The 26,973-nt window shown below is 51.7% G+C and overlaps 1 protein-coding gene across 1 annotated transcript in view; it reads left to right on the top strand.

Annotated features, from left to right (window-relative positions):
• CCDC40 (coiled-coil domain containing 40) overlaps positions 1–26,305 on the top strand; it is a 62,467-nt gene extending 36,162 nt beyond the window's left edge. The window contains exons 11-20 of the mRNA XM_033182498.1: positions 6,126–6,369; positions 6,456–6,638; positions 10,867–11,112; positions 12,181–12,394; positions 13,767–13,936; positions 14,180–14,271; positions 15,923–16,043; positions 20,906–21,094; positions 22,866–23,024; positions 25,229–26,305. Of these exons, the coding sequence (XP_033038389.1) occupies positions 6,126–6,369; positions 6,456–6,638; positions 10,867–11,112; positions 12,181–12,394; positions 13,767–13,936; positions 14,180–14,271; positions 15,923–16,043; positions 20,906–21,094; positions 22,866–23,024; positions 25,229–25,477 (1,867 nt within the window). The 3' untranslated portion in view covers positions 25,478–26,305. The remainder of the gene's footprint in view (positions 1–6,125; positions 6,370–6,455; positions 6,639–10,866; positions 11,113–12,180; positions 12,395–13,766; positions 13,937–14,179; positions 14,272–15,922; positions 16,044–20,905; positions 21,095–22,865; positions 23,025–25,228) is intronic.
• Positions 26,306–26,973: the final 668 nt, after the last annotated feature.

A 26,973-nucleotide genomic window follows, 5' to 3' on the forward strand; every position in this document is an offset into this window, starting at 1 on the left:
CTGTGCTGCGTTCCTGCCTCTGCACCACATGTTGGTCGCTCTCATATTTCAAATTTTTTCATTGTCATCGCCTGGTATGGTGATCTCACGCAACATGGTGAGACCTCATTTCTACAAAAAATACAAATATTAGCCAGGTAGGGTGGTGTGCACCTGTAGTCCCAGCTACTCGAAAGGCTGAGAGAGGAGGTGGCTTGAGCCCAGGAGGCTGAGGTTGCAGTGAGCCAAGATCACACCACTGCACTCTGGCCTGGGTGACAGAACCAGAGCCAGACACTGTCTCAAAAAAAAAAAAAAAAAAAAAATTGCCACAGTCACGCCAGCCTTCAGCAACCACCACCCTAATCAGTCAGCAGCCAGCAACATCAATGCAAGACCTTCTACCAGCATACTTTATCAAGTATGACTTGATAAAGGCTCAGGTGATTGTTAGCATTTTTTAGCAATGAAGTTTTCTTTTTCTTTTTTTTTTTTTTTTGAGGCGGAGTCTCACTCTGTCGCCCAGACTGGAGTGCAGTGGCCGGATCTCAGCTCACTGCAAGCTCCGCCTCCCGAGTTTAGGCCATTCTCCTGCCTCAGCCTCCCGAGTAGCTGGGACTACAGGCGCCCGCCACCTCGCCTGGCTAGTTTTTGTATTTTTAGTAGAGACGGGGTTTCACCGTGTTAGCCAGGATGGTCTCGATCTCCTGACCTCGTGATCCGCCCATCTCGGCCTCCCAAAGTGCTGGGATTACAGGCTTGAGCCACCGCGCCCGGCCTTCTTTTTCTTTTTAAAAATGGAGTCTCGTTCTGTTACCTAGGCTGGAGTGCAGTGGTGTGATCTCAGCTCACTGCAACCTCTGCCTCCTGGGTTCAAGGGATTCTCCTACCTCAGCCTCCTCAGTAGCTGGGATTAGAGGTGCCCACCACGACACCTGGTTAATTTTTGTATTTTTAGTAGAAACGGGGTTTCACCATGTTGGCAGGCTGGTCTCGAACTCCTGACCTCAGGTAATCTGCCCACCTGAGCCTAAGTGCTGGGATTACAGGTGTGGGCCACCGCACCCAGCCTGTATGCACTGGGGAACCAAAAATGATTGTGTGACTTGCTTTACTGTGATACTTGCTTAATTGTGGTGGCCTGCAACTGAACCCGCAGTATCTCTAAGGTTGGCCTGTACCTAGAAGTGAGGTTCCAGCTCAATGTGCATTTTACTTTATAACAAGTGCTTGCAGGCCGCAGTGGCTCACACCTTTAATCCCAGCACTTTGGGAGGCTGAGGCAGATGGCTTGAGCTCAAGAGTTTGAGACCAGTCTGGGCAGCATGGCAAAACCCCATCTCTACCAAAAATACAAAAAATTAGCCAGGTATGGTGGCACATGCCTGTAATCCCAGCTACTCAGGTGGCTGAGGCAGGAGAATTGCTTGAGCCTGGAAGTGGAGGTTGCAGTGAGCCAAGATTGCACCACTGCACTCCAGCCTGGGTGACACAGCGAGACTCCATCTCAAAAACAAACAAGAAAACAACTGCTGCAATGTTTTCCCAAGTGACTTGTTCGAATTTGCATTTTCTCCAGCAGTTTATGAGAGTCCCAGTTGCTCCACGTCCTCGCTAACATTTGATATTACTAGTCATCTAATTTTAGCCATGAAATATAGCCATTAGCAGATGTGTGGTGGCTGAGGCAGGAGAATGACATGAACCCAGGAGGTGGAGCTTGCAACGAGCCGAGATCGTGCCACTGCACTCCAGTCTGGGGGACAGAGCAAGACTCCACCTCAAAAAAGAAAAGAAAAGAAAAGAAAAGAAAAGAAGGGGGGGGAGGGGAGGGGAGGGGAGAGTTCTGGCTGGGCGCGGTGGCTCACACCTGTAATCCCAGCAACTCAGGATGGTGAGGCAGGAGAAGGCTTGAACCCAGGAGGCAGAGTTTGCAGTGAGCCGAGATCGCGCCACTGCCCTCCAGCCTGGGCAACAGAGCGAGACTCCATCTCAAAAAAAAAAAAAAAAAAAAACTCTCTAAGGGTCACGAAGATTTTCTCCCAAGTTTTCCACTAAAGTTTTCTAGGTCTTGCATTTAGGCATCTGGTCCATTTCAAGTTCACTTTTGTTGTGGTATGAGTGGGGTCCAGGCGCAGGTTTTGTGTGTCTCTCTCTAATTGTCCCAGCACCGCTTATTGAAAAGATTGTCCTTTTCCTGTTGAAATCCTGTGACACCTTTGTCAAAGATCCATTGATCGTGTGTGTGTGTGTGTGTGTGTGTGTGTGTCTGCTTCCGGACTCTCGATTCTGTTCCGTTGATCTTTTTGTCATTCATTCTTTCACTAATACCACATTGTCTTTCTAACTAGAGCTTTACGGAAAATCTTAAAATCAGATAGTCTGAGTCTTTGATGTTGTTTTACAAACTTATTTTGGTTACTCTAGGTCCTTTAGGTTTCCGTTTAAATGTTAAAACTTGCTTGTCAGTTTCTGGGGGAAAATGCCTTCTGGGACGTGACTGAAATGACATTGCGTCCATAGATCAGTTTGAGGAGAACTGAGGCCTTAATAATATTAAATCTTCTGCTTCACGGACATGGCAAATCTCTCCAGTATCTTCTTTTTTTTTTATTTTTGAGTCAGAGTCTTGCTCTATCACCTGGGCTGGAGTACAGCGGAACAATCTCGGGTCACTGCAACCTCTGCTTCCTGGGTTCAAGTGATTCTCATGCCTCAGTCTCCCAAGTAGCTGCGACCACAGGTGCACACCACCATGCCCGGCTAATTTTTTGTGTGTGTTTTTAGTAGAGATGGGGTTTCACCATGTGGGCCAGGCTTCTTTTCACTATTGATAGTGTCTTATCCTTTGAATAAGTGTTTATTCGAATATTCAAGAAGTACTTTCTTCTTGGACTAGAATAATACCTTCCATATTTTTCTCACACCTATCCCCAAGTCTTTCAATTCTCTTTTCCAAGCAACCTGTTACTGTTTCATAAAAGCCTTTCCAGATACATTTCATGCATACATATGCATCATTCTCAGGTGTTTCTCTCCACTTAAAAGTCACCCGTGGCAGCTTGGTGCGTCCCGCTCTGTACCTGGGTTTTTCTTGTGCTGTGTCTTAGAGTTATTTCGTATTAGAACACATAGAAATCGCCGTTGTTCTTTTCAGTTCTCTTCACACTGTGTTCTAAATGATGCCTGTGCCATAATTTAATCATTCTCATCGATCCGTAATGAGGCCTTTTCCTGTTTGTCTTTTTTTGATGTCATCAGTGTATCAATAAATATCCACACACATTAAAAATAGATACTGGATGGCCAGGCATGGTGGCTCATGCCTGTAATCCCAGCACTTTGGGAAGCCAAGGGGGACAGATCACTTGAGGTCAGGAGTTCGAGACCAGCCTGGCCAACGGGGCAAAACCCTGTCTCTACTAAAAATACAAAAAAAAAAAAAAAAAAAAAATTAGGTTGGCATGGTGGCGCATGCCTGTGGTCTCAGCTACTCGAGCAGCTGAGGCATGAGAATCACTTGAACCCAGGAGGTGGAGGTTGCAGTGAGCCAAGAGCGTGCCACTATACTCCAGCCTGGGTGGCAGAGTGAGACTCTGTCTCAAAAAAAAAAAAAGATACTGGATGACCGGGCGCAGTAGCTCACGCCTGGAATTCCAACACTTTGGGAGGCCGAGGCAGGTGGATTACTTGAGGTCAGGAGTTCGAGACTAGCCTGGCCAACGTGGCAAAACTCCATCTCTACTAAAAATACAAAAATTAGCCAGGCATGGTGGCGCACACCATGTAATCCCAGCCACTTGGGTGGCTTGAGGCTGCAGTGAGCTGAGATCATGCCATTGCACTCCAGCCTGGGTGACAGAGTGAGACACCATCTCAAAAAAAAAAAAAAAGAGAAAGGAATTTTTTTTTTTTTTTTTTTGAGGCGGAGTCTCGCTTTGTCGCCTGGACTGGAGTGCAGTGGCCGGATCTCAGCTCACTGCAAGCTCCACCTCGCGGGTTTACGCCATTCTCCTGCCTCAGCCTCCCCAGTAGCTGGGACTACAGGCACCCGCCACCTCGCCCGGCTAGTTTTTGTATTTTTAGTAGAGACGGGGTTTCACCGTGTTAGCCAGGATGGTCTTGATCTCCTGACCTCGTGATCCGCCCATCTCGGCCTCCCAAAGTGCTGGGATTACAGGTTTAAGCCACCGCGCCCGGCCGAGAAAGGAATGTTTAAAGGACAGCAGAACATCTCAGAATAATAGGAAAACATGCCTCACATACAAACAAAATTCAAATCCTCATGCTGAGGCGTGAGAATCACTTGAACCCAGGAGGCAGAGGTTGCCGTGAGCCAAGCTCGTGCTGCTGTACTCCAACAAATACAGGATTTGAATCTGAATTTTAGATCTGATTATCCGATATCTGTGTTTTAGAGCTTGATATTAATGACAGGCATCTCATCGCAGCACGCTAAGGGGAAAGACAATGGAATCTGAAGCAGGCCCGCTGGGGTTCCCTCAGCCACACCATTTCCTGCGGACCCTGGGCTAGTGATTGGAATGCCCTGAGTCTCAGTGGCCACATCTGTAACGCTGGACTATTTCCTTCCTAGGACTACTGTCATGGTTAAGGCAGATGGGCAGATGAGAACCCCCAGCCCAGCGTCTGACCCATGTGTTGCTTTCCTTCTCCCCATAATCATAGTACAAAAGAGTTGTCAGCGTAGACTTTCCATAGGTAATAGTTCTGTTCATCTATTTGAAAATAATAGTTGGCCGGGCGCGGTGGCTCACGCCTGTCATCCCAGCACTTTGGGAGGCCGAGGCAGGCAGATCACAAGATCAGGAGATCAAGACCATCCTGGCTAGCACGGTGAAACCCCGTCTCTACTAAAAATACAAAAAATTAGCCGGGTGCGGCGGCGGGCGCCTGTAGTCCCAGCTACTCAGGATGGTGAGGCAGGAGAATCGCTTGAACCCAGGAGGCAAAGCTTGCAGTGAGCTGAGATCCGGCCACTGCACTCCAGCCTGGGTGACAGAGCAAGACTCTGTCTCAAAGAAAAGAAAAAAAGAAAATAATAGTCAAGATTTGGTTATTGGGTGCAAAATACAGTGAGGGAGAAGGAATGAGGCCCAGTGTTCAACAGCATGTCACAGTGACTACGGTTCACAGTAAGTTAGTGTATATTTCTGAATAGCTAGAGGAGAAGATTTGGAATGTTCTCAATACAAAGGAAGGATCATGTATGAGGTGATAGATGGCCAGTTCCCCAGATTTGATCGTGATATGCTGTATGCTTGCGTCAAAATATCACATGTACCTCTCAAATATGTGCCAATCTATCCATAAATTTTTTTTCTTTTTTTTTTTTTTTTGAGACGGAGTCTCGCTCTGCCGCCCAGGCTGGAGTGCAGTGGCCAGATCTCAGTTTACTGCAAGCCCCGCCTCCTGGGTTTACGCCATTCTCCTGCCTCAGCCTCCGGAGTAGCTGGGACTACAGGCGCCCGCCACGTCGCCCCCCGGCTAGTTTTTTGTATTTTTTAGTAGAGACGGGGTTTCACCATGTTAGCCAGGATGGTCTCGATCTCCTGACCTCGTGATCCACCCGTCTCAGCCTCCCAAAGTGCTGGGATTATAGGCTTGAGCCACCGTGCCTGGCCAAAAATTTTTAATAGAAAAATGTTTTAAAGATTTGGCTACTATTTAAAAAGATGGTTTCCTGCTGGGTGCAGTGGCTCACGCCTGTAACCCCAGCACTTTGGGAGGCCAAGGCAGGTATATTGCTTGAGCTCAGGAGTAGGAGACCAGCCTGGGCAACATGGTAAAACCCCATCTCTACAAAAAGAGTTGAAAAATTAGCCGGGCATGGTGGCGCACACCTGTAATCCCAGCCACTCGGGAGGCTAAGGCAGGAGAATCACTTGAACCCGGGAGGCAGAGGTTGCAGTGAACCGAGATCGTACCACTGTACTCCAGCCTGGGGTACAGAGTGAGACTCTGTCTCAAAAGATAAATAAATAAATAAAAAAGAGATGGCTTCCTAATTTATTTCTCTATGCATTGAGTTCTACTTAGTGAGCTCCCTCGTGTGGGGCATAGCTCTGTGCATTGGCTCTCTGATGTCTCACACATAACTGGCTCTTCCCCCTCCATTTCTGCAGAGAATGCCAGCATCAAGCCAGGTCCATCGACAGTGAGATTGAGGCCTATAAGAAATCCATCATGAAGGAGGAAGAAAAGAACGAGAAGCTGGCGAGCATCCTGAACCGGACAGAGACGGAAGCCAGACTGCTGCAGAAGCTCACCACCCAGTGCCTGACCAAGCAGGTGGCCCTGCAGAGCCAGTTCAACACTTACAGGCTCACCCTGCAGGACACAGAGGATGCCCTCAGCCAGGACCAGCTGGTAAGGCCGGGCCCGCCCCACAGGTCACGCCTGGCACACTGTGGTGCCTCTTCAGGCACATCCATCCTGTGGCTCCTCCTCTCCAGGAACAAATGATACTCACAGAGGAGTTACAGGCCATCCGCCAAGCCATCCAGGGCGAGCTGGAGCTCAGGAGGAAGACAGACGCTGCCATCCGGGAGAAGCTGCAGGAGCACATGACCTCCAACAAGACCACCAAATACTTCAACCAGCTCATCCTGAAGCTGCAGAAGGAGAAGACCAACATGGTAGGCCCCTGCCCCAGGGTGGGGCTGCGCAAAGTCCCCTGCAGCCTGGGCATGTGAGGGCAAAGGCGTACTGGGGGCGGAGAGGGCGGAGTCAGTGTGAGCAGAGGGCCCGCGTGTGCTCACTCCTTTCCATGGTGTTCCGGTTGTAAGAGTGATACATTTTTACTGTAGAAAGCCTAGAAATAGGCCAGGCGCGGTGGCTCATGCCTGTAATCCCAGCACTTTGGGAGGCCGAGGCGGGTGGATCACCTGAGGTCAGGAGTTCGAGACCGGCCTGGCCAACATGGCGAAATCCTGTCTCTGCCAAAAATACAGAAAATTAGCTGGATGTGGTGGTATGTGCCTATAATCCCAGCTACTCGGAAGGCTGAGGCAGGAGAATCACTTCAACCTGGGAGGCAGAGGTTGCAGTGAGCTGAGATCACACCATTGTACATCAGCCTGGGTGACAGAGCGAGACTCCGTCTAAAAAAAACAAAAAAGAAGAAAAAGAAAGAAAACCTAGAAATACAGAAAGGCATAAAGAAGAAAATGAGACAGCTCTAGACCCACCATCCAGAGGCAACTTTTTTTTTTTTTAAATTGGTAAATTTCCTTCTGGAAATTTTTAATACAGAAATACATTTGCACCCACCCACAAATATACACACGTAGTCATTCTCACACACACAAACACATTCACACACACAAACACACATGCAATTGCACATGCCCCCACGAACACACGAGCAAACACAAACACACATACACACCACACACAAACTCCTACACACACACAAACTCCTACACACACATAAACTCCTACCCACACATACACTCAAAATCCTACACACATACACACACTCAAAGTCCTACAAACACAAATACACACACTCAAACTCCTCCTACAAACACACACACACACACAAGCACACACCTTACGCAACACTGGACTCAGGCCCATTTTCCTTTTCTTATTTATGTATTTTATTTTTTGACACAGGGTCTCTGTCGCCCAGGCGGGAGTGCTGTGGCACAATCACAGCTCACTGCAGTCTCGAATCCCCGGGTTCAAGTGGCCCTGCCACCTTGGCCACCAAAGCCCTGGGATTCCGGGCCTGTGCCACTGTGCCCAGCCCCCAGGTCCATGTGCATCCATTTGTGATTAATATCACTGAACTATGACACAGAGAGAATGGGAGTCAATGAATCTTTGCTACTTGTATAGCTTTTCATTTTGCTGTATTGACCATATTCAACATAACATTTCCTCATGCCACCAAATATTCTTCAAAAACCTAAATTTTCATTTCTGTATAACATCTTATCCTACAAATGTACATATTTTGTTTACTAAGTCTCTTGTTAGGCTCTTCAGACTGTTTCTAGTTTTTATTTTATCTTATTTTATTTTGTTGTTATTTGTTTATTTTTTTGAGATGGAATTTCGCTCTTGTCACCTAGGCTGGAGTGCAGTGGTGCCATCTTGGCTCACAGCAACCTCCGCCTCCCGGGTTCAAGTAGTTCTCCTGCTCAGCCTCCCAAGTAGCTGGGATTACAGGCAGGCGCCATCGTGCCCGGCTAATTTTTGCATTTTTAGTGGAGACAGGGTTTCACCATGTTGGCAAGGCTGGCCTCGAACTCCTGACCTTGTGATCTACCCGCCTCAGCCTCCCAAAGTGCTGGGATTACAGGTGTGAACCACCGCATGGCCAGCTGCCAGTCAAAAGCAGATTTCCCTGGGGGGCCCTGGAGTGTGACTTCGACGTCCATTCCATGGCAGGGCACCCCCAATTGTGAGCTCACGTTCACTTCCCCTGGGATCTTGCTTTATCCTTTATTGCCTGTCATAGGGGGTGGAGGGGACTTGTGTCCTTAGAAAAAACAATTCCTTACTTGAATGTTTTTTTCTTTGCCTCTTCCGGAGGGGTAACCCTCCCCCACCGGCCTCAAGCAGGCCCCTTTGGAGGACCGCCCCAGAGGCTGCCACAGACGGTGCCATTTCCAGGGCACATCCTGGCAGTGGGGCCTGTCCAACAGTCCCCATTTTAGTCTCAGGGGAGAGTGATGGATTCCCAATGCCAAGCTCTGCTGGTTTTGCCCTCCTGAGGAGTGGGACAGGAACTGGCCAGGCAGAGCTGAAGGGCGTGGTGGGTGTGAAGGAGCCTGTCCAGCCGTGCTGCTACACTGCCAAGTCCAGTTCCCAATCCCCAGGCCCCCAGGGCCCCAGCCGAGCCCCTTTCTGGGCAGCCCAATAGATCATACATGTACTGCTGCCAGTTTCCAGAAGAGGGCAGCAAAGAGTCTTGGACCAACAAATTCATCTATTACGACAATTTCCAATGGATGCCAGTCCAGCTGTTGAAAACAGTACCTCCCTCCCACCTGATTTTTGAACTGCTCAAAGGCCCATGGGCTGATAGAAGGTGGGGTGGGGAGGCATATCTGGGAGGAGGAGCAAAGTGTGGATGGGCGGGACCACCCATCTGGAGCTGGCCACCATGGGGTCCAGGCAGTTAATCCAGGAATGGTGTAGATGACTGGGGGGAGCCAGGGTGGGGTCCACAGGGACCACAAACAGTCCAGAGTGGAGCAGAGGAGGCAGGCCTGGCTGTGACGGGGGAGGGACTGAAGGGGACTTGGAGCCACAGCCCCTGCAGGGCAGCTGGGGAGTGGGGAGGCAGGAGTCCTTGTGGGGCCCAGATCTCAGGGTGACCTTGGCAAAGGAAGAGGCTGCAAGCTGACATTGCCACACAACTCCGGACGCCGGAAGCTTCCACTCCAGGTGGGCAGGGTCTGGGTTCCACGCTCTGGGGATGCTGGGTCTCCTGGGAAGTCACCTACGGTGGCCAGCGAGAGACATGGAGTCCACAGGCGTGGTGGGAGGAGAAGCTCAGATGGCCCTGAGGAGGCTGGGGTAGGCGGGACCCACGGACGTGAGAGAGTTGAGGCCTTGCGTGGCAGGAGCCGACGGGCAGGGGTGGTCAGGGCAGACACGGCGCCCGAGGCCACCTGGCAGAGCCACGCCCTGGGGAAGAGGACCCCGTCCCGGTGGTGACTGTATCTCTCTATTCCCAGAGCAGCTCTGGCCGTACCATGGCAGCTGTGAGTGTCACTGCCTCACTCCTGATTCTCACAAACGTTCTCACAAACGTCCTCTCGATAAACCCCCCCGTTGCCAGAAGGGATCCAAAGGAATCTGCCTTTTGCCTCCAAAGAGCCCACAGAGGAGGCCAGCACTGGCTGCTCAGACCTGCAGGACGGCAGGACGGGTCAGAACCCACAGAGGAACCAGTGTCCAACAATTGACTCTTGCTTCATAAACCATGCTCCAAATGTGACAGAGTGTAGCACAGCCGTTAAAACTTAGAGAACGTTATCAGATTAAAAAGCAGGTTAGCACCCAGTGTGTAGGGTGTGATCCTATTTTTATTTTGGAGAGTTATATAGAAAAGCCTGGAAGGAAAAATGCCTGAGGCCTGATGCCATATACGTCATCCAGGTCCCTGTATTCTCTAAGCCCCTTTAGGTTCCAGATGCCAGATGGGAATGGTAGCTAACTTGTGTCAGAATTGCAGGCAATTGAATGTGTTATCCTGTATTCTGGCTTGTATTTTCACATTTCCTCACAATGTGTGTGCTCCTATTTAAGAAGTGTGTTAGTCACACTGCTGTAAGAAAATACCTAAGACTGGGTAATTGATAAAGGAAAGAGGTTTAATTGACTCACCGTTCCACATGGCTGGCGAAGCCTCAGGAAACTTACAATCATGGCAGAAGGCGAAGCAGGCACCTCCTTCACAAGGCAGCAGGAGAGAAAGTGTGTGAAGGAGAACCGTCAAACACACAAAACCATCAGATCTAGTGAGAACTCACTATCACAAGAACAGCATGGGGGTAATGGCCCCCATGATCCAGTCACCTCCCACAGGGCCCCTCCCTTGACACGTGGGATTACAGGGACACAATTCAAGATGAGAGGTGAGTGGGGACACAGCCAAACCACATCAATAAGAAAAGTAAATACCATGATCTCTCTTTTCTGTAAAAACCCAACATCTGGGTTCCAGCAAGCAGGTTCCTTGCTGGGGCCTTGAGACGGGGGAAATCCAGCCTCCTGCTCTCAGGACTGTGCGTTTGGAATTTCTCCAGAGGAATATCCCAACCGTCAGGGAACGGTGGATCAGTAAACTCTTCCCAGGCCTCTGGTGGGGGCAATATTCACAGGCATTTCCTTTCATCCATTCAGATGACACATCTTTCCAAAATCGACGGCAACATTGCCCAGACCACCCTGGACATCACACACACCAGCAGCAGGCTGGATGCACACCGGAAGACGCTGCTGGAGCTGGACCAGGACGTGAAGAAAGTCAACGAGCTCATCACCAACAGCCAGAGCGAGATCTCCCGGCGCACAATCCTCATCGAGAGGAAGCAAGGGCTCGTCAACTTCCTCAACAAGCAGCTGGAGCGGATGGTCTCCGAGCTGGGGGTGAGGTCCCAGGCAGGGAGACGCGGTCCCCAGCTGACTGTGGCGCCTGGCGGGGCAGAGCTCCCTCAGGTCCCCCATGGTCAGACCTGAACTCCTGGAAGGCACAGAACTGCCTCTTTCCCTACCCGCTTTACAGACAAAATGGCACGTGTGCCAAGCACTCTAAGTCATATTTTTCTGCACAGGGCCAGAGAGTATTCAGGCTTTGTGGCCAGTTGGTCTCTCCGACAGTGACACAGCTCTGCCTCCATAGCAAGGAGTGTAGATAAAACGTAAAGGAATGGGCATGGCTGTGTCCAATCAGATGTTATTCAAGGCCACTGAAGTCTGAATTCCAAATAATTTTCACCCAGCATGAAATATTCTGCTGCTCTACGGGAAGTAGCCTAATGCGTGTGAGGCCTGATGCCATATACGTCATCCAGGTCCCTGTATTCTCTAAGCCCCTTTAGGTTCCAGATGCCATATATGTCATCCAGGTTCCTGTCCCTCTTTGAGGGACTCTCAGAGCCCCTTTGGGTTCCAGAGGCCCCACCCATCCTGCTGGTGCACCCACCATGGGGAAGCTAGAGGGGGCTCCAGAGCCCCTTAGTCATATTTCCTCCAGCGGGGTCTGTGGCTTGCAACCCTGCTGAGAGCTAACTTGAGCCCCTCAGCCTTCGTCCAGTTTCATGACCTCAGGGGTCCAGACCCTCTGCAGCCCACTCACAAAGACATTTGAGCCCAAGAAGGCTAATTTTACTTTTTTTTTTTTTGAGATGGAGTCTTGCTCTATTGCCCAGGCTGGAGTGCAGTGGCGCCATCTCACTCACTGCACCTCCGCCTCCTGAGTTCAAGCGATTCTCCTGCCTCAGCCTCCCAAGTAACTGGGACCACAGGTGTGTACCAGCACATCGGGCTAATTTTTGTATTTTGAGTAGAGACGGGGTTTCACCCTGTTGGCCAGGCTGGTCTTGAACTCCTGACCTCGGGTGACCGACCCACCTCAGCCTCCCAAAGTGCTGGGATTCCACACGTGACTCACCACACCTGGCCCCAATTTTGCTTTTTGATGGATATCCCATCTAGGGGGAAGAAGTAGGGCCCCTGGAGCTTGAAATCAAAAGGCTGAGCAAGCTGATCGAAGAGCACAACGCCAAGGTGGTCCAGGCCCAGGTGACCTGGCTGCGCCTGCAGCAGGAGATGGTCAAGGTGACACAGGAGCAGGAGGCACAGCTGGCCTCCCTGGACGCGTCCAAGAAGGAGCTCCACATCATGGAGCAGAAGAAACTACGAGTAGAAAGTAAGAGCCTCCATGCCCGTCCCTGCAGTGATGCTCAGACAAGCTCTGGGGCGGGGGCACCTCCCAGGGGAGGGACACTCAGTGGGGCACATCGCTGGATTTGCACACAGCCTTAAAAGCGAATAACAAACGCGCGTGCTCCCTGTATTTTGTAAATGTGAACCACTGCCTGCCCAGCTGCCCGGTTCGCAGTCACAGCGGCAGAGTTGAGAAATGTCACGAAATGTCTCCAAGCTCACAGACTTCAGAGCTGTCCTCCAGAGAGGAGCGTGGAAGGTCATCCCTGCCCAGCCAGGGCACTCAGGTGGAAACACTGGCACAGGAAGAGCCAGGGTCCTGCCAGGCGGGCTCCTGGTGCTGTCCCCGCATCACCTCCAGTTGGGCTTAGAAAACCATTCTGCCAGGACTCCCAGACCCTTCTGAGGCCCAAGGGGCTGCCAAAGCGCCAGGGTGCCTGGAATGAGGGAGGCGGGCATCCTTCCTGGACCACTCTCCACCCACATGGCCACCTGCCGAGACATCCCGGGTCCCGCCTGATCTTGGGTCAGGGATCCATGCTGGTCAGGTCTGCAGCAAGGTCCCCATGGGAAATGCTGCCCAGACACATTGTGTGCCCTTCTCAGAGGTCCTGCTGCCTCTTGCCCTGCCCTTGGGTTGCCCAAACCCATCTTTCGGTGAGTAGCAAGTCCTAAAAGACCCTACGGAGCTGTCAGCTGAATATCGGTGTCCCAAGGCAAGATGTGCCGAAACACCATGCTGTGAGATGGGGTCACCCATGGAAAGGGCAGAGAGAGGGGCTCACATGCCCATGCCCTGGGGCAGTCAGGGCACACCGTGGCGACAGCAGGAGGAGACAGAGAAGCCCTGTGAGGAGTGGCCAGCAGATGAACCAACTGTGGCCTCTCGTGCCCTCCACTCATCTTAACATCAAGAAGAGCTGTTGTTTTCTGCCCCTACCCCTGAGCTTGGCTGGGGCGGAGCAGGGGTCTAAGGGCCCCCCTCTCCTGGAGACTCACAGTGTCTGAGCATCAACCAGGTCCCCAGGCTCCACAGATCTGCACGTGTCCTGGGGGAGGGAGCCTGGCCCTCCCATACACCCCGCCCATGCCTGCTGGCTGTCCCACAGGCGGGTCCTCTCAGTTCCCTCGGAGGACCGGCCTTTGGGAGCTTAGCAGCCAAGAAGAGACCCCTCTCCTCTCCTGTCCTGGCAGGGATGAGATTCAGGCAGGAGCACTGGGAAGGACAACAGGGAGGGGATGAAGGGAGCTACGGGGAGAGATAAACCCTGGCTGACCTCTCAGACACTGCTGCCTGCAGGTGAGGACCCAGACCCTCCCGGGGTCTCTCCTCAAGTCTCTGTTCTCTGCCATAGGCAAGATTGAGCAGGAGAAGAAGGAGCAAAAGGAGATCGAGCACCACATGAAGGACCTGGACAATGACCTGAAGAAACTCAACGTGCTGATGAATAAAAACCGGTGCAGCTCGGAGGAGCTGGAGCAGAACAACCGGGTGACGGAGAATGAATTCGTGCGCTCGCTGAAGGTCAGGCCGTGTCCACACGGTCGTGGGGCTCGGGATGATGGAGAGCAGGGGGACTCGGGGGCATGGTCCTTGTGGTGGGTGTTCTGCACCAGGATGTAACTTCCACACCCGTTCAAGATGCTTGTGGGGGGATTAGAAATCCAGCCTTCAGCCCTGCCCTCGGTGCTGGGACAGAGGGCACCAGCCCTGGCATCCACAATCCCATGGCCCTCCCCATAGCTGTCCCGCCCCTCCCCTATGCAGGACTCTGAGAGGGAAACCATCAAGATGCAGGACAAGCTGAACCAGCTCAGCGAGGAGAAGGCGACCCTCCTCAATCAACTGGTGGAAGCAGAGTGAGTCCCAGTCTCCAGCCACACATGGGTCATGAAGGTCACTGCACCTGCAGGCTCTGTCCATTGAAGACCATGTAGGAGGCCGGGTGTGGCAGCTCCCACCTATATCCCAGTGCTTTGGTGGTGTGTGTGTGTGTGTGTGTGTGTGTGTGTGTGTGTGTTTTGTTTTGTTTTTTCTTTTGGAGACAGTCTTGCTCTATCCCACAGGCTGGAGTGCAGTGGTGCGATCTCAGCTCACTGCAACCTCTGCCTCCCGGCTTCAAGTGATTCTCCTGCCTCAACCTCCTGAGTAGCTGAGATTACAGGTGCATGCCACCATGCCTGACTAATCTTTATATTTTTAGTAGAGACGGGTTTCACCATGTTGGCCAGGCTGGTCTTGAACTCCTGACCTCAGGTGATCCGCACGCCTCAGCCTCCCAAAGTGCTGGAATTACATGCATGAGCTACTGCCCAGCAATCCCAGTGCTTTGGGATGCCAAGGCAGGAGGCTCCTTTGAGGCCAGAAGTTTAAGACAAGACTGGGCAACACAGTGAGACCCCATATCTACAGAAATGTTTTAAATTGGCCAGGCATGGTGGTGCACGCCTGTAGTCCCAACTACTCGGGAGGCTGAAGTGGGAGGATCACTTGAGCCCAGGAGGTCAAGGCTGCTAGGATTGCACCACTGCACTCCAGCCTGGGCAACAGAGCGAGACCCTGTCTCTAAAAGAAGAAAAAGACCACCTGGGTATGGGTCTGGAACCCACCCTAGTGGATCCCAGATTCCCCACAGAGCTCTGCCTGCCACCCTTGGCAGCAGCTCTTGAGCCAAATGAGTTACTGCTGGAAACTGAATGGCTTTCTTTGCGAAAAAGATTTTAAATATCCATTATTTTATGGTGTCTGATTATTAAAGTAACACACAGCCAGCTCTAAACATTTTAAACTATACAATGCTTGCAACGTAGCCAGGGAAAGTTGCATATAATTCCAACGCTTTTCACTTCCCAGAAAACCAATGTCTAGCTATATTCCTTTCTTGTTTTGCTCTGTTTTTTACACAAATGGGGTTGTTTCAGAAGTTCCCCTTTGAAGCACTTAGTATTTTCGTGGCCATCTTTCCGTGTCACACACGTGGGCCCACATCTCCCTGTGGAAAGGGCGTGGAGCAGGCGTGGTGTGGAGGCATCGTCCTTTTCTCAGCGTGCTCTGGAAGGGATGAATAGCACAGGGATTGCCTCTTCCTTGTGGTTTGATAGAATCCAGGTAAAAAACCACCTGGGACCAATGCTTTGGCGGGCTTGTATCTTTGGTGACATTTAAATAGCTTTTAGACTATTGGTGTATTGAGGCCTTTTACTTCTCCTTAAGTCAGCTTCTATCAATTATACTGACTTTCTCAGCTCCTACAGTTATATATCCCTGTTCTCTCTCTCTCTCTTCCCCACCCCCATCTCCCTCTCTCCCCCTGTATGCCAGAGGTTGGCAAACATTTGCATAAGGAGCCCAATAGTGAACATTTCAGGCTTTGAGAGCCTCACGCTTTCTGTCGCAGCTGCTTGGCTCTGCCATTGCAGCTGAGAGCCTTGTAAAGCCTTAGAGTGTGAGCTCACTGAAGCATCAGAAGAAAACTCCTGATTTCTTACACTGCCTCTCCTACCTCTAAAGACACCAGATTATGCTTTGGGAGAAAAAAATCCAACTGGCAAAAGAGATGCGTTCTTCAGTGGATTCCAAGATCGGCCAGACGGAGATCCGGGCCATGAAGGGCGAGATCCACAGGATGAAGGTGAGGGGAGGAGAGCTGCGTGGCAGGGCCTGCTGGGTGCCAGCCCTTGGGCTCCAAAGACCTGGCCACACCAAGGCCCTCGGCTGCCCCGGGGCTCCTGTGGGAACCACATTGGCCACATTGGCTGGCGGCAGTGGGTGAGATTTCCGGGGAGTGACCCACTCTAACAGAGTGACCTGCACTCCGACCACTGGCAAAGCGCACGTCCCCCTTGGCCCAGCTTTCACGGCATCTTGTTCTTACTGTGCAGAAATACTCTGGAACAACACCGCGCACACACAAGCGTGTGTGTGTCATTTCGCAAAACGCTGTTTTATTCCTACTCCATGTAATCACAGCACTCTGGTATTTTTAAATGTCGGCTGTAACCCTCAAATTTCGTGACCCTCTAATGTATCCCACTGGGAGACAGAGTCTCACACCACAGAAGGGCTCAGAGAGCACCCCCATCTCATCCCTCACAGCCACGTTTTCTCTTCATGGTCACAATTAGATTTCATTGCCTTTAAAAGGCTGATAATTAAATTGCAAGTGATAATCAAGCTAAAGGTTCAGGGCCTTAAGGATAACAATAAGAGCAGTTCATAAAATAAATGGGTCTCATTTTCACAATGCCATGCTAAATAAAAATTCCTCTGCTGAGTTATTTTCCAGATCAAGTGCATATGCTAATGAGACATTGTGTTTAAAAATACCAAATTTAATTGACTTTTCACATTACAGAAGCCACGTGTGTTTGCTGGAGCAAGCCAAGTTCTCCCCCACAGAGTGGGGGGCAAAGAGAAGGTCCGGGCTGTTCCTCCCTGTCCCTTCTTTCCCGGCTCCCCTTCCTCAGCCAGGGCGACCGTGTCAGCCGCTGCAGGGATAAGGCCTCTCACCTTCTCAGATCTCACACAAATGCACAGGCAGGGCTTGCTTTGGCCCTACATGGATACTAACCCATTCTTTAAGAGTTACAATATATATTACGGATATTTCACAATTTATGGATCCAGTCCCACACTGGTGAAAATTCAGGTTGTTTCCAATTTGTTGTTGGTGTTATTGTTTTGTCCTAGACACAGTATGTGTTAGGGTTCTCCAAAGAAACAGAACCAGTAGACTACACAGAGAAAGAGACAGAGAGAGAGAGAGAGAGAGATTTCTTATGAGAATTGGCTCTTATGATTATGGGGGCCGAGAAGTCCTAGGATCAGGCATCTAATCTGCAGACCCAGGAGAGCCCCTGATTCAGTCAAGTCTAAGGCCTGAGAAGGAGGTAATGGTGTCATCCCAGCCCAGTGTTCCCCCACCCCCGCCCCACCCCACCACCTTCTTCTGCCTTTTTGTTCTACTGAGGCCCTCAATAGGCTGGGTGATGTCACCCACCCTGATGAGGGGGATCTTTACTCTGTCCACTGGTTCAAATGCCCATCACTCCCAGGGATGCCCTCACAGACCCACTCAAAACAGAAATCATGTTTTCCCAGCTATCCAGGCATCCCTTAGCCCAGTCAGGTTAACATAAAATCAGCCATCGCAGAGCATTATGATCACATCCTTCCTGACTGGTTCTTTTTTTTCCTCTTCGTCTTCTAGACTAGGTTCCCAAAGGTGACATTCCTAAGTCAAAGGGTGTATAAATTCTGACTGTAACAGCCTGACAGATTACTTGTCTAAAAAGCACATGACGGCTGTCATAGCCGTACCTTCTCCTCAGTTCTGGTGTTATTTATCTTTTTTTTTTTTTTAATTGAGGTTTTTCAGTTGAGTGGAAGCTCACAGCTTACGGAATTCAGCCCTATGAGGATTTTCTGGGTTATTTTGTTTTGTCTGTTTGTTTGTTTTTTGTTTTGTTTTTGAGACAGACTCTCTGTCGCTCAGACTAAAGTGGTGTGATCTTGGCTCGCTGCAACCTCCGCCTCCCAGGTTCAAGCAATTCTCCTGCCTCAGCTGCCTGAGTAGCTGGGATTACAGGTGTGTGCCACCATGCCTGGCTAATTTTTTGTATTTTCAGTAGAGACGGGGTCTCGCCATTTTGTCCAGGCTGGTCTCAAACTTCTGAGCTCAAGCAATCCACCTGCCTTGGCCTTCCAAAGTGCTGGGATTGCAGGAGTGAGCCATTGTGCCCGGCCAGCCCTACAAGTTTTGATAGAGACGTACAATCATGTAGCCATTGCCACGTCATGATATATTTCCTCATTCTCAAATTCCCTCATGCCCTCTGTAGTCAGCTCACCGTACACCCCAGCCACCATGACAGCCACCAATCTGTCTCCATGCCTGTTGTTTTGGCTTTTCCAGAGTGTCACATAAATGGGTCAAACAGGGTGAGACATATTGAGCCTGATTTTCCTTCCTTAGCCTCATGCATTTGAGATCCTTCTGTGTGGTGAAGTCCAATTACCCAGTCTGTTCTCTTTTTTTAGAGACAGGGTTTCGCTCTATCACCTAGGCTGGAGTGCAGTGGTGTAATCATGGCTCACTGCAGCCTTGACCTCGTGGGCTCAAAGGATCCTCCTGCATGGGCCTCCCAAAGTGCTGGGATTATGGGTGTGCACCACGGCACCCACCCCTCAGTCTGTTCTTCCATGAATCGTTTCAGTAGCTTATCTAAGGAGCCTTTGCCTAGCTGAAGGTCACAAAGAGCTTCTCTTCCATTTTCTTCCAGAAGCTTCCTGCTTTTAGGTTTTACATTTAGGTCCATAATGTATTTTGAGTTAATTTTTGTGTATGGTGCAAGCTGTGGATTGGGGTTACTTTTTCTGCATTTGGATGTCCAGTTGAGTCAGCCCTGCTTGCTTACTGAAAAGACTGCCCTTCCTCCACTGAACTACCTTCCAGGCCTTGTTGAAATCAGCTGACACATTTGTGTGAGTTCGTTTCTGGGCTGTTTTGTTTCACTGATTCATGTTTCTGTCCCTTCACCAATGCCCTACTGTCTTGATTTCTGTAATTCTATACTTACGAAATTCCTCCGACTTCCTTTTTTTTAAAGACAGAGTCTTGCTCTGTTGTCCAGACTGCAGTGCAATGGTGCTCACATCTCAGCTCGCTGCAGCTTCCGCCTCCCAGGTTCAAGCGATTCTCCTGCCTTAGCCTCCCGAGTAGCTGGGACTACAGGCGTGAGCCACCACGCCCAGCTAATTGTTTGTATTTTCAGTAGAGATGGGGTTTCACCGTGTTGGCCAGGCTGGCCTGGAACTCCTGATCTCAGATGCTCCACCTGCCTCAGCCTCCCAAAGTGCTGGGATTACAGGTGTGAGCCACCGCACCTGGCCTGTTTTCTTATTTCTTAACATGTTTTAGGAGTTCCTTATATATTGGGTTATTAACCCCTGTCTTTAATACCTATTAAAATAGCGTCTCTGGCCTGTCATTGCCTTGCCGTCTGTTTAGGGGGTCTTTTGCCCCACAGACTTTTTAGTGTTTCTTCATGGCTCCAAGTCACTTTATGGTACATTTAAACCTGTGTAAGCTTGGTCTCCCTTCACCCTGCTTATCTTCGGGATTCTTGCCTGTTTTTTCTTTTAAATCAACTTTAGGCTTAACTTTGATAAGATAAAATGTCCTTATTTTAAACACAGAGTTTGGGCTGGGTGCAGTGGCTCACGCCTGTAATCCTAGCACTTTGGGAGGCCGAGGCGGGTGGATCACTTGAGGTCAATTCAAAACCAGCCTAGCCACCATGGTGAAACCCCGTCTCTACTGAAAAATACAAAAAAAAAAAAAAAAAAAAAAAGCTGGGCGTGGTGGCAGGTGCCTGTAATCCTAGCTACTTAGGAGGCTGAGGCAGGAGAACTGCTTGAATCTGGGAAGTGGAAGTTGTGGTGAGACAAGATCGCACCACCGCACTCCAGCCTGGGCAACAGAGGGAGACTCCATCTCAAAAAAAAAAATTTTTTTTTTTTTTAAAAGGCTGGGTGCAGTAGCTTATGCTTGTAATCCCAGCTTTGGGAGGCCAAGGTGGGGAGATCACCAGGTCAAGAGATCGAGACCATCCTGGCCAACATGGTGAAACCCCATCTCTACTAAAAATACAAAAATTAGCCAGGCGTGGTGGCAGGCACCTGTAATCCCAGCTACTCAGGAGGCTGAGGCAGAAGAATCACGTGAACCCAGGAGGCAGAGGTTGCAGTGAGCCAAGCCGCTCCACTGCTCTCCAGCCCGGTGACAGAGCAAGACTCTGTCTCAAGAAAATAAAAAAATAAAAAATAAAAAAACGCAGTTTGGTGGTTTTTTTTTTTTTTTGAGACGGAGTCTCACTCTGTTGCCCAGGCTGGAGTGCAGTGGCCAGATCTCAGCTCACTGCAAGCTCCGCCTCCTGGGTTTACGCCATTCTCCTGCCTCAGCCTCCCAAGTAGCTGGGGCTACAGGTGCCCGCTACGTCGCCCGGCTAGTTTTTTGTATTTTTTAGTAGAGATGGGGTTTCACTGTGTTAGCCAGGATGGTCTCCATCTCCTGACCTCGTGATCCGCCCGTCTCGGCCTCCCAAAGTGCTGGGATTATAGGCTTGAGCCACTGCACCCAGTCTGGTGGGTTCTAACACACGCACATATCTACGTAGCCACTGACACCATCAAGACATAGAATTTTTTTTTTTTTTTTTTTGCTTGGTTGCTTTTAGTTCTCATGCCTCCTTGGTCGCCTCAGGTCTCGGCCATTTCTCTGCCTTGCATTGTCTGCCTGTGGATTCCGGGTTCCCACCCAGGGCTGCTGCCTCCATGTCCCTTGTTCCTCCTGGTGGCACAGGCATCACTGTTTCCCCGCCGATCCCTGTGCATGTCACCGGAGGATGAGCGAGGCCAGCGCCCTGGCCGCTCTCTCTCTGAGGCTGCAGCTCGGGCCTGTCCCAGCCCCAGTCCCTCTGTCCTGTCTCCCAGGTCAGGCTTGGGCGGCTGCTGAAGCAGCAGGAGAAGATGATCCGCGCCATGGAGCTGGCGGTTGCCCGCAGAGAGACCGTCATCACCCAGGCTGAGGGGCAGCGCAAGATGGACAGGAAGGCGCTCACCCGCACCGAGTTCCACCACAAACAGCTTGAGCTGCGCCGGAAAATAAGGGACGTTCGCAAGGTAGGGAGCAGTGGAAAGGAAACTGGGCGCCTGCTTCTCCCTCTGGGACTCAAGGAACACTCTAGGAAGGCGTCCTGCTGGGGGGTGCAGCAGGACCTGGTGAGGATGCAGAGGCTGTCAGAGGGGGCGTCCCCAGTTCTGCTAACCTGCTGCTGGGTGCCGGGTCTGGGGTGAGGATCCAGAGGCTGTTAGAGGGGCTGTGCTCAGCACTGCTAACCTGCTGCTGCCATGGGCCTGTCTCTGGGAGTTTGCAGAATGCCCACACCGGACAGAGCTGCTGCCAGAGACGGCTGTGTTTCAGCCTCTCCCTGCATATCACAGGTGGCATTGGGGAGGTAGAGAGTTCTGGGGAAGAGGTCGGCTCATGCTGGGGAGCCTGAGTGGGCACCGGGGACCAGCTAATGGGAGCATGGCGGGCTCCCCAAGAGCCTGCATCCTGGTACACCAGGCCATGTCCACTGGGCCTGCGCTGGGAGGGCCCAGCTGGTGCTGTCCGGTGCTGACTACCTCAGCTGTCGCCAGCCAGGGGTCCTGCACTCACACTTCCCAGGTTGGCTCCATGGCCCCAGTGACCCGCTGTGTGACCTCAGAGCTTGTGGGCCTTGCCAGACCCGCAGGGCCTCGTCTGCTGGGGGTTGGGGGGCAGAGTTCAATGTGACGACAACCACAGCCGTGGGTGGGTAGGTGGCCTTGGGGACAGCTGACGGCATGGCTTGGAGCCACGCTGGATCATTCCTGACTGGGGCATACGGTCTGACCTCCCAGAGCCTTGGTTTACTGACCTGTGAAATGGGTGCCTACTGCTCAGAGTCACCCAGAGGGTTCCCTGGAGAGTGCTGAAGTCACCCCTGTAGGGAAAAGCTAGCCGAAAACGACAGGCATGCCTGGGCTGCTCATTTGGAAGTAACTGGAAGTTTCTGAAGAGAGGCGGAAGAGTGGCCTCTTCTCAGTCCTTGTCCGCCACATTGGCCATTCCTGATGTCCATCCCTCCCTCAGCTTCCTAGCCCGGCCCCTGACCACTCCTTGCTGCCCTGGGCACCACCTCAGTCCCTTGTCAGGACCCCCATGCCCACTCCTCACCCCTGTCTGCTCCAAGTAACACTCAAGTCCTCTAGTCCCAGGCCCTGCGCCTCACACGACGCCATCACTGATGCACAAACGGGTCCTTGTCCTCACCCCTCCCATCCCCACCCCAAAGACCTTCCGCGTCCCCAGCCAGCCCTGAGAGTCACTGTGTCTCCTCCATCATCCCCTGGACCATGTCAGCTGCCAAACGCTGCCTGCCAGGCTTTCCTTTCTCCTAATTGTGCTGCTTTCCTGGAAGGCGGAATGAACACCACACAGATGGCGCCAGCCTTGCTCCTCCCTCAGCAGAGGCCCCCACCCTTCTCTTTCCCAGGCTCCCCAGCCCGCCTCTCAGCCCTTACAGCCTCAGCCCTGCCCTTGGCACACGGCTGCTGAACTGTGCCAGTTCCCTGCCCGGGGACAGACCCACTGCACGGGGAGCCCCAGAACCGCTCAGGCCCCCATATCTCGGCCACACCCGCCTTAAGGGAGCAGTGTGCAGTGTGCGCTGGCTGGGCCTGGCATCTCCCAGGCCTCACCTCTCCAGCCCACCCATTCCTGAAGGCGGCAGCTCCCATTCCTCTTTGTGAGCCTCCTCAGCTGGAATGTGTAGAAGGTGCCTGGCAGGTCCTCCCAGCCTGACTCTTCCCTATCTGCCAAGTAGCCAGGGTGCAGGGGCCCAGCGTGGTCTTGTGACTCTCCTAGGCCACTGAGGAGTGCACCAAAACCGTCCTGGAACTGGAAGAAACCCAAAGAAATGTGAGCAGCTCTCTCCTAGAGAAGCAGGAAAAGCTGTCGGTGATACAGGCAGACTTCGACACACTTGAGGCCAACCTCACCCGGCTTGGGGCTCTCAAACGACAGGTAAACATGTCCCAGGAGGTCACTGGGGATGAAGGCCGTGGAACGTGCCACTCGCACAGGGGTCCTGCCTCCCCTAAGTTCCGGCCTCTCCTGATCCCAGGCCAGTGATAGCACCACCGGCTGCTCACACGTTTGTGGTTTTGTGATTTGTTCAATTGACAAATGTTGATGGAGTATCTGTTACGGGCTGGGCTCACGTTCAATGTGCGAGGGTTGCAAAATAGAACACAAAAGACAAACATCCCTGCCCTCCTAGAGGTTACCTCCTGGGGCAGGAGGACAGATGATGAGCGAAATAATTTTAAAAGATACAGTGGGCTGGGCGCGGTGGCTCAAGCCTGTAATCCCAGCACTTTGGGAGGCTGAGGCGGGCGGATCACGAGGTCAGGAGATCGAGACCATCCTGGCTAACACGTTGAAACCCTGTCTCTACTAAAAAAAAAAAAAAAAACCTAGCCAGGTGAGGTGGCGGGCGCCTGTAGTCCCAGCTACTCGGGAGGCTGAGGCAGGAGAATGGCATGAACCCGGGAGGCGGAGCTTGCAGTGAGCTGAGATCATGCCACTGCACTCCAGCCTGGGTGACAGAGGGAGATCCTGTCTCAAAAAAAAAAGAAAAGAAAAGAAAAAGAAACAGAAAAAAGGAAATGGTGTGTTAGGTGGTGGTAAATGCTTTGGAGGCAAATAAACCAGAGAAGCGTCAGGGGCATTGGGGTGAACTGAGGGATTGACAGTTTGAGTTAGGGTGATGCGGGAAGGCCCCGCGGAGCAGACACTAGAGTCCAGACCTGAAGGAGGGGACGGCCCACAGAACCACCCCAGGCAGATGGGACAGCCCAGCCAAGGCAGGAGCCTGAGACTGCACAAGGGCTACCAGAGGCCAGTGGGGCAGACTGGGGAGGTTAGGGTATGTAAGACTCAGGCAGAGGGCCGGCCCAGACTGTGTGCGGCCTTGGGGAGAGCACCATCATGACTTTGGACTTTTCTCTTGGGGAGGTGGGCACATAGAGGAGGGCGTCGGGGCTGAGCGGTGACTTGGGCTTTAGCGGGCTCCCCCGGCTCTGATGTTGCATGTGGATGAAGTGTGGATGCAGGGGGGCGTCTGCAGCTACTGCAGTGCTTCAGGGTGGCCCCTGTGGGGCTGGTGAAAAGCCATCAGACTCTGCATATGTGTGATGCCAGCATCACCCAGTGGGATTCCTGCTGGGTTGGCTGTGGTGTGAGCAGAGACTGGGGTGGAGAATGGCTCCAAGGTTCTGGCCTGGCCAACTGAAATGATGAGGGGAGCGTGCCTGACACTTGACCTGACACATGGCACATGTCAAGAAGGTTGCCTAAGCTGGGCACAGTGGCTCACGCCTGTAATCCCAGCACTTTGGGAGGCTGCAGCAGGTGGATCACTTGAGGTCAGGAGTTCGAGACCAGCCTGGCCAACCTGGTGAAACCCCATCTCGACTAAAAATACAAAAATTAGCCAAGCATGGTGGCAGGTGCCTGTAATCTCAGCTACCCAGGCGTGGTGGCAGGTGCCTGTAATTCCAGCTAATTGGGAGGCTGAGGCAGGTGAATCGCTTGAAGCCGGGAGCCAGAGGTTTCAGTGTGACAAGATTGTGCCATTGTACTGCAGCCTAGGTGACAGAACGAGACTGCCTCAAAAAAAAAAAAAAAAAAAAATGCCGGCTGGTCTCAGTGGCTCACACCTGTAATCCCAGCACTTTGGGAGGCTGAGGCAGGCAGATCATGAAGTCAGGAGATCGAGACCATCCTGGCTAACACAGTGAAACCTCGTCTCTACTAAAAAATAGAAAATATTAGCCGTGTGCAGTGGTGGGCGCCTGTAGTCCCAGCTACTCAGGAGGCTGAGGCAGGAGAATGGCGTGAACCTGGGAGGCGGAGCTTGCAGTGAGCCGAGATTGCACCACTGCACTACAGCCTGGGCAACAGAGCAAGACTCTGTCTCTAAAAAATGAAAAATAATAATAATAATGCCTCCTAGATGGCGATGATGGATGACCCATAAAGGCACAGACCCAGTGCCTCTCAGTCTCTTCCTGAGATCCAGGGGTGCAACGCCTTCATGCCGTCCCTTTTCAGGCGTAGGTCTCACCTCCTCTTTGGCATTTCCTGGAGTCTGAGTTTGTGGGGGGCCAGCAGGTGTCTTTCTTCCGGTTTGTATAGCCCTGTATGGAGTCTCTTTTCCTACCCAGAACCTTTCAGAGATCGTGGCCCTGCAGACGCGCCTTAAGCACCTGCAGGCCGTGAAGGAGGGGCGCTACGTGTTCCTGTTCCGCTCCAAGCAGTCCCTAGTGCTGGAGCGCCAGCGCCTGGACAAGCGGCTGGGTCTCATCGCCACCATCCTGGACCGCGTGCGGGACGAGTACCCCCAGTTCCAGGAGGTCCTGCACAAAATCAGCCAGATGATCGCCAACAAGCTCGAGTCACCGGGGCCCTCCTAGGGAGCAGCCTGGACCCCGTCTTGCAAGGAAGAGATCTGGAATTGTGTTTATTATGAGGGACTTGGAATCTTTTGTGTTCTAAACCACAAGTACCCTCAGAAGGGCATCGTTTAAGAGAAATAAGCCAGCCCCACCTGTAGGAATCTTTTTAGCCACTCAGCAGTTTAATAAACCAAGTAAAATTCTAGCATTTCCCATGGCATCCCAATAAGCCTCCCATTGCAAAGACAGAGCCTGTGACTGCAAACCCACACTCCCACACTGGGCTTACTCGTCCAGGTAACACTTTGCTTTGCAGCACTCCCAAATCTGCACGTGCCTCTCGCAACACAGCACTGGCACAGGTCTGCAAGCTGCTGGGCTGAGCAGCGGTGGGAAAGTTAAGGCGGCTCCAGCCAGCCTGGGGTGGGAGACCTGCTTCTCCCCAGCACTTCCCTCTACCAGGTGCATCTGAAAACCCATAAACCACCTTCTTTTCCAGTTTTTCCCACCCCACCCCTTAGAAAGCTCAGGTCCCTTTTCCTGCCCCCACGTCCCCATTTGAGTTAAATTCAGATCCACAACTTGCAGGAGAAAGTCACTGGCCCCAGACATACATAACAGGGTAAGCACTGAAATAAGAGCACTCTGGGGCATCCACACCAAGGGACTATGCCCCAGTCTGCCCACCTCTCTCTTCCCCATCATTAACCAGCGCTCTTTCTCCCTGGACTTCCAAGTACCAGTGACCTTGGGGCTTCTTTGCAGTTTAAAGGGAAAATGCTCTACAAAGTAATTTCTCTTTCAAACATATCAGTAGAAGAATAAAATCTTTTTTTCTGAATATCTAATAAGCCTTTCTGAATAAGGCTTACTTATTCTAAAACATTGTAGAAATACAGAAACCACAACAGAGGTGGAATGGGGGACTTTTTTGTTTTTTTGACAGAGTCTTGCTCTGTCGCCCAGGCTGGAGTGCAGTGGCGCGATCTCAGCTCACTGTAAGCTGGAAGCGGGGCTTTTAATGCCCCATGCCCCTACCCAGGGACCAACACCTCAGTGTTTTGGTGTGGTTCCTTTTCTATTTTTCTGCACATACATTTTATTAGGTAAGTTAAGGTTATAGTGTGTGTTTTTTGTATCTCACATCTAAAAATGTGTTCCTCCTAATGTAAGCATTTTTCATCTTATGAAAAAATTCCCCCTGTGTCAGTTTTATGGGTTATCACAATGTTTTGATTATTTCTTTCTGGAATCAGTGTGAGTTATGGAGCACACTTAAGGACTTTCCAAATGTTGGCTGTTTCTAACTTGGCGCTGAGCGTCTTTGGCCGCCTTTCCGATGACGCCCTCGGGACGTGTTGGCAGGAGGAATCCCTGGGCGCAAGATGCGGCTGGGCCAGACCCTTACAAAGCCCTACGAGCTGCTGGGACCCAAACCGGGGCAGCGGCGACCACGCCCCATCTCCGACCCCACGGGGACTGGGCCGGGACTGCGCCAGCGGGGGCCTCGCCCC

This window comes from Trachypithecus francoisi, unplaced genomic scaffold (assembly GCF_009764315.1).
Source record: "Trachypithecus francoisi isolate TF-2019V2 unplaced genomic scaffold, Tfra_2.0 Lachesis_group20, whole genome shotgun sequence".
In the NCBI taxonomy this organism is placed as follows: Eukaryota; Metazoa; Chordata; class Mammalia; order Primates; family Cercopithecidae; genus Trachypithecus; species Trachypithecus francoisi.